This window comes from Acomys russatus, chromosome 19 (assembly GCF_903995435.1).
Source record: "Acomys russatus chromosome 19, mAcoRus1.1, whole genome shotgun sequence".
Taxonomy (NCBI): Eukaryota; Metazoa; Chordata; class Mammalia; order Rodentia; family Muridae; genus Acomys; species Acomys russatus.
In genome coordinates this window covers 60,805,575-60,812,890 of record NC_067155.1, presented here as the reverse complement: position 1 = coordinate 60,812,890, position 7,316 = coordinate 60,805,575, and the positions used below count along the sequence as shown (strand labels likewise).

At 47.9% G+C, this 7,316-nt stretch overlaps 1 protein-coding gene across 1 annotated transcript; it reads right to left on the bottom strand.

Moving 5' to 3' along the window:
• Positions 1 to 1,443: 1,443 nt before the first annotated feature.
• LOC127202861 (cytochrome c oxidase subunit 6A1, mitochondrial) lies at positions 1,444 to 5,974 on the bottom strand. The gene is made up of 3 exons (XM_051161663.1): positions 5,812 to 5,974; positions 5,546 to 5,688; positions 1,444 to 1,715 (listed from the first exon to the last, which is right to left on the bottom strand). The coding sequence occupies exons 1-3, from the start codon at positions 5,918 to 5,920 to the stop codon at positions 1,632 to 1,634; spliced, it is 336 nt and encodes a 111-aa protein (XP_051017620.1). The 5' UTR covers positions 5,921 to 5,974; the 3' UTR covers positions 1,444 to 1,631.
• Positions 5,975 to 7,316: the final 1,342 nt, after the last annotated feature.

Here is a 7,316-nt window from a genome sequence, read left to right as displayed (position 1 = left end):
CAGTGACACAACCCCTCTAACAGGACCTAATCCTTCCCAAACAGTTCCAAGCTGGAGCCAAGGATCTAAACATGTGCCAGTGAGGTCATTCTCAGTCACAGCACTACACTGGGCTAGTAGATTTTATAATTAATTCATGGACACACACATCATGACTTGCATGTGGTATTAGGTCCTCTTCCGCCGCCCCCACAGGGTTTCTCTGTGTAGCCTTGGCTGTCCTGGACTTGGGATTAAAGGCGTGCGCCACCATGCCCAGTCCAGCTCCCGCCTAATGTGTAGGTTCTGGGCAGGAAACTCAGGTCACTGGCTTGGCAGCAGTTTTTGTTTTTTTCTTAGACTGTAGCTCAGGCTACCTTTGGACTTTGGCAGACCTCTGGCCTCAGACTACTCTTCCCAAAGTCCTAGAGATTGTATGTATGCACCTCCAGGGCCTTTTTGAGTCTTTCTTCTTTGTGGGGAGGTGGTGGTGATCATTTTCAGCTTAGGTGGGAAAGACACCGAGTTCCTTAACTTTCAGAATAGACGTAAGGACCCTCGAAATAATGGCACGGTGCACACCTTAAGCCAGTTACCCACAATGGTGAGGCCAGGAACCTAGACATTCAAGATGCTTAAAAGGGCAGCCACAGGCTGGAGAGATGGCTCAGTGGTTAAGAGCACCACCTGCTCTTCCAGAGGTCCTGAGTAATGTTATCTGATGCCCTCTTCTGCAGATAAAGACTCATATACAATAAATATTAAAAAAAAAAAAAAAAAAAAAGAGCAGCCACTAATAGTTTCCTTACTTCATACCACATCTGACAACTGCTAAGAAAGTGATTCACCGTCCATCCTACCTGACCTCATTCTCTCCAGACAATGGCTGCAGCTATGTTAAGATCTTCAGTTTTGACAATTAATGGCTATGCCAACATTGTTTTGTAACTACCACCACTGCTGTGCTGTTTTCTGTGTTTGTTTTTCCTAGGCAGGGCTTCTACAGGTAGCCCAGGCTGGCCTCAAACTCAAAAATCTGCTTGCCTCTGCCTCCCGAATGCTGGGATGAAAGATGTCTACCACTGTACCTGACTGAGAAATGATTCTTTCCCTAAAGGTAAGAATGCAACTCCTTTGGTATACTGCAACAGGAGAGCACTGGGACCTGGAGGAGAGCATACTGAAGCGCGGGCACTTCTGTGCAGCCTGGGCTGATCTGGAACTTGCTGTTTGGCCCAGTCTTTGAAGTTGCCACAGACATGTGTTACGGAGGGTAAAGAGCGGCCATTTTATTGAGCATTCGGTGTCTGTCAGGGATAGCTCTGTGCTCTTAGTCACCTAGCCCTACCCACCCTAAGCTCAGGAAACCAACAGCGAGCCAGTTATAAACAGAATTCAGTGGGCTACACCAGATCTGAAACACTAAAATAGCAAATAATGTCACCATCCAGCTCATGAACAATCTAAGTTTAAATTATTTATTTAAGCCATCTCCTCTCATGAGCAAAGGGATGGAAGATTGGTGTACTAGTCACCATTTGATACAAGGAAAGATGAGCTTAGCATCCAATGCTTTCATGGTCCACACGTAGAGTAATGGTCCAAACCAGTGCTGTGGTCCCTTGTTGCCCGGGGGAAGGTCCAGGTTTTCTTTACTCATCTTCATAGCCAGTCGGAAGTGGGTTCACATGAGGGTTGTGGAAGAGGGTGTGGTTACCGTCTCCCCAGGGGAAGGGCTGTGGAGTGAAGATGTCAATTAGAACTTGGCTGGGAACTGCTTGAAACACATAATGTGTAAAATCAAAATGCAAGTCTGCCCTTTACTGGCACAATCTCAACTTTCCCAAGGTTTTCCCCCACCCCCCGGATTTATTTATGTATTTTACATATCAACACTCTGTCTTCAGGCACACAGAAGAGGGCATCAGATCCCATTACAGATGGTTGTGAGCTGCCATGTGAGTGCTAGGAATTGAACTCAAGTCCTCTGGAAAAAAAGCCAGTGCTCACCAAGAAGAGACCTGATACCCTATGAGCATATACAGAGGGAGGAGGTCCCTCTCAGTCACAGTCATAGGGGAAAGGAGTAAGGGGAAAATGGGAGGGAGGGAGGAATGGGAGGATACAAGGGATGGGATAATAATTGAGATATAATATAAATAAATTAATAAAATATATATATTTTTAAAAAGCCAATATTTTTAACTGTTGAGCCATCTCTCCAGCCCCCAATTTTCCCGTAACTTAAGTGTGCTCTAACAATCAACTAGCAGGGAGGCCTTTGAAGTAGATGGTCAGAAAAGCCAGCTCAAGGCAGCTCCTTGAGGAAGATGGCTCAGCAGTTAAGAACACACACGCTTGAACAGTGCCCATGTTTGGTTGTAGTACCCAGCCTGGCAGCTCATAACTGCTGTATTCCAGACCCAGGGGCTCTGAAGCCCTCCCTGGCTTCCTTGGGTATCCGCATAGGCACACACATAGTTTAAAATAAACCTTAAGAAACACAAGGTGTTGGAAAGATGGCTCAATGGATAAGAGCTGCTCTTCCAAAAAATCTAAGTTCAGTTCCCAGAGTTCATGTCAGATGGCTCCTAACTCCTCCAGGGGATCTTACCCTCTTGGCCCCAATGCACATGCTGACATATATACCTAGTCATAATTAATGATAATATATTTTGGTTTTCCAAGGCAGGGCTTCTCTGTGTAGCCCTGGCTGTCCTGGGCTTGCTTTGTAGACCAAACTGGCCTTGAACTCAGTGATCCGCCTGCCTCTGCCTCCCAGAGTGCTGAGATTACAGTCGTGTACCACTGTGCCCAGCAACAATAATATTTTTAAATCATAAAAAAAGGAGTTCCAGGCTGGAGAGATGGCTCAGTGGTTAAGAGCCCTGTTTGCTCTTCCAAAGGTCCTGAGTTCAATTCCCAGCAACCACATGGTGGCTCATAACCATCTATAACAAGATCTGGTGTCCTCTTCTGGTGTGCAGGCATACACACAGGCAGAACATTGTATATATAATAAATAAATAAATCTTTTTGTTTTGGTTTTCGAGACAGGGTTTCCCTGTGTAGGCCTGGCTGTCCTGGACTCGCTTATGTAGACCAAACTGGCCTCGAACTCACAGCGATTCGCCTGCCTCTGCCTCCCGAGTGCTGGGATTAAAGGCGTGCGCCACCACGCCCAGCAAATAAATAAATCTTAAAGAGTTCCTAGGGGCTGGAGAGATGGCTCAGAGGTTAAGCGCACTGATTGCTCTTCCAGAGGACCTGGAACCCACATGGCAGCTCCCAAATGTCAGTAATTCCAGTTTCAGGAGTTATGACAGCCTCACAGACATGCATGCAAGCAAAACACCAATGTACTTTAAAAATTAAAAAAGGAGTTCCTAGCTTCCCCCCAGTGACTGATATAACCAGTTCTGTGTTTACCAAGGTGTAGCCCTTCTTGTGTCACAATGGTAATGGGAGAGATGGAGATGCTTATTTAATGCAGAAGGGCTAGAAAACTGCCGTGTGTGTGTGTGTGTGTGTGTCTGTGCGTGTGTACACACGCGCGCACGTCCACTGTCAGAAGACAACTTCCATGTGTAGGTTCTCTCCTTCAGAGTGGGTCCCGGGGACTGAATTCACGTCCTCAGACTTGGTAGCATGTCCCTTTACCTTACCTACTGAGCATCTTCACAACCCTGATTTTTTTTTTTGAAACAGAGTTTCCTTATATTGCTAAACTGGAACATAGAACAGGCTGGCCAAAAAACTACACTGATCCTCCTGTCTCTGCCTCCTGAGTGCTGCAATTCCAGGGTGTATGACTCTGCCAATCACATGTGTTTTGTTTTAGTTTTGAGACAGGGTCTCTCTATGTGGCCCTGGCTGTCCTGGAACGTGCTATGTAGACCAGAGATCTGCCTGCCTCTGCCTCCCGAGTGCCAGATTAAAGGCTTGCCCCGCCACATCCAGTTTTCCTTTCTTAATTATTATGTATGTCTGTGTGTGGGGTATATGCACAAGAGTGGGCTGTACAATGGGGCTGCAGCTGGAATTAAAGGCAGTTTTGAGCTGGACATTAAGTCAGAGCAGCACGCTAGGCTGCTGACCCCTTGCAGTCCCTCTCACTGCGTTTGAAAAGCACTGCTTTAGGTTAATGGCTCACAACCACTTCTAGTTTTTTGAGACAGTTGCACTTAGCCCAAGCTAACCTCGATTTTATAGCAAGCAGAGAATGACCGTGAGCTACTGAGCCTCTTGCTTTTACATCCCAAGTGCTGGATTACAGACCTGAGGTACCACCTGGCTCCCAGGGTTGGGAATACTGGAACATTATCTAGAGACATTTAGGAGGGGGTACTACTGCCCCCCTAGTGGCAGAGGCCGAGGCAAGGATGCTGTCAAACCCCTTTTCTTTTTCTGAGACAGGGTCTCACTAAATAGCTCTGGCTAGAGGGCGTGGTGGTGCACACCTTTAATCCCAGCACTTGGGGAGGCAGAGGCGGGTGGGTCGCTGTTTGAGGCCAGCCTGGTCTACAAAGTGAGTCCAGGACAGTCAAGTTCACACAGAGAAACCCTGTCTTGAAAAACAAAACAAAACAAAAAAACTAAATAGCTGGGGGGAGGGGGGAAGCTGGAGAGATGGCTCAGAGGTTAAGAGCACTGTCTGCTCTTCCAAAGGCCCTGAGTTCAGTTCCCAGCAACCACATGGTGGCTCACAACCCTCTATAATGAGATCTGGTGCCCTCTTCTGGCCTGCAGGCACACATGGGGCCAGAGTACTGTATAAATAATGAATAAATAAAATCTTAAAACAAAAAAACTAAACTGGAGCTCACAACGTGGACCAGACTGGCCTCGAACTCGGGGTTCTGCCTGCTTCTGTCTCCCAGGCGGTGAGGGTTAGGTTAGGGGCGGGATGGAGGCTCAGGGGTTCTACAATTCAAGTCTAGAATAAGCTTCTGCGAGGCCAGTCCTATGTGGATTAGGTGATACAGTTTGTGAGAAACAAGAAGACACTCGTTAGAAGAATGCACCGAAGTGACGGAGAACAGATCATTGTAACTGTCTACATGAACAGTCAAGGAATAGAGCAGCAGAAACAACAGACATCGTGAGAAACAAACCGCAGTCTGGTCCGTAAGCACCTACCACCATCTAGCATGCCAAACGCCCAAATCTCAAATCGCCTTCAAAGCTTGCCGCTATAAAAGGAAACCTCCAAGCTTTCATGCAAGAAACGGCTGCTTCTGAAGTGCACCACTAAGACAAGAGGTGACATAAACCGGGGGAAATGAAAAAGCTAGAGGCATGTATTGTGTGACCTTTAAGAAAACCTGAGACGTGACCCACAAGCTGGCTTCCCTTAAGGAAAAAAAAGATAAAATAAAACGTTCTGTTTGTACAATTGCTGTTATAAGACAGAAATATGGCCAGACTTGTTACTATTAATGGCAGAATTTTTAAAAATTGTAGAAAAAAATAAAGTGCTCTGTTTGCGCGGACAGGCTGGCACCCAAGATCCTAGATCTCCAGGGGTTTGGCCTGGGGACTGTAACAGCAACGGGGCAGGGCGTACCTTGGTCCTGATGCGGAGGTGGGGGTAGGCGACGAACTCGGGTCTCTCGTGCTCTCCGTGTCGCGACTTCAGGAAAACGTTGAGCATGCTCACTCCCACCCCGGGCAGCGCCACGAAGAAGGTGAGGGCCCTCCACATGCGAGCTGCGGCGGGGGCCACAATATCAGCCTCGGCCTCTCCCTCCCACAAGGCCTCCCGCCAAGGTCACGGCCCGGCCACGCCGCGCGCGGGCCGCTGAGGACCCGCTCCCACCGGAGCCCCAATACCTGAGCCCTCCTCGCCGTGGGCGCCACTCGACATGGGCCGCCCCACCCGTGGGAGGGGCCGGACCAGCAGCCGAGACATCCGAGACGCACACACCGCCGCCGCCACCATCTTGCAACTACACCGGCGCGCCGGAAGCGGAAATAGGGAAAGGGCGAAGGGGGCGGGGCAGAGACTCCAAACGAAGGTTCCTATGCCTTCTCAACGCTGGCAGGGACTGCAGCGCATGCGCACAGCATCCCTCTTGGTCCAACCCCTCCCGGCGCCCGAGCGAAAGGGCGCATGCGCTCTGCACCTGTGCTCCGCCTGCCTCCTGCCTGCTCCGAGGTGAGGGTGACCCGTGAATTGGGCTTCTGCAGAACTCGTGAGGCTTTTTTCCGCCCCCTGGGGTGGGGGTGCCCTCTTTGGAGTCCCTGGCCAGGATCTGAAGTGCCGAGAGCAAACCACGTTATCGGAAATGCCATTCTCTTTCCTCGCTGCCTTCTAATTCCGCGATTTCCAAGGCACCAGACACTCTTGTCACTGTCACTGTCGATATCACGCTTAAAGACAGTTATCCCTGTGGTCTGTGACGCCCGTATGTAGACTGTGAAGTCCGTGATGCCAGCGCTCCTTTCTGCGAGTTACCCGGAACCGTGACTGGCAAGTAGCAGGTGCTACATTAAATACGTTAAATTCACTAAATACAATTTAATGAATGAATATACGAATCCACGAATGAGTCAATGAATAGCTTCTAGAACCAGGAAGAACCCTGGAATTGGTGCCGGAAAATCTGGACTCTGATATCGGCTTTCTATCCTGTGATCATGCTGCCATTCTCTCCGTGGAATTCCACAAACATCTGTTAAATTTTATCTGGACAACTTTTCTAAAAAATATTTTTTATTAATTTATTCATATTACATCTCAATTGTTATCCCATCCCTTGTATCCTCCCTCCCTCCCATTTTCCCCTTACTCCCCTCATGTACAATTTTTTAACTTCTTTTTTCCTTTTTTTGTCTAAAAGCCTTTTGAAAGTTAAAAGCCTGGGATGGCAGGCATAGTGGCGCACGCTTTTAATCCCAGCACTTGGCATGGAGAGACAAATAGATCTCTTGAGTTGAAGTCCAGCCTAGTCTACAAAGCAAGGTCCAAGACAGCCAGGACTGTGTAGAGAAACCCTGTCTTGAAAACCAAACCAAACCAAACCAACAAACAAAATAAATATTGTTTAAATATTGTGTGTGTGTGTGCACGTGCATGTGTGTGTGCACGTGCATGTGTGCAGGCTTTCAGAGGCAGAAGGTGCCAGGTCCCCTAAAACAGATGTTACAAAGGGATTTGATTGCCACATGTGGGCACTGAGAACCAAACTGGTCCTCTGCAAAAGCAGCACTGAGCCATCTCCCCAGACCCTAGTAAACATCTTATTAAAATTATAGCACCTTTTAAGAATATAGTGTTTTCTTTTTGAATATAGTGTTTTTTAATGTTTATTTTATGTTTATAACTGTTTGTCCAT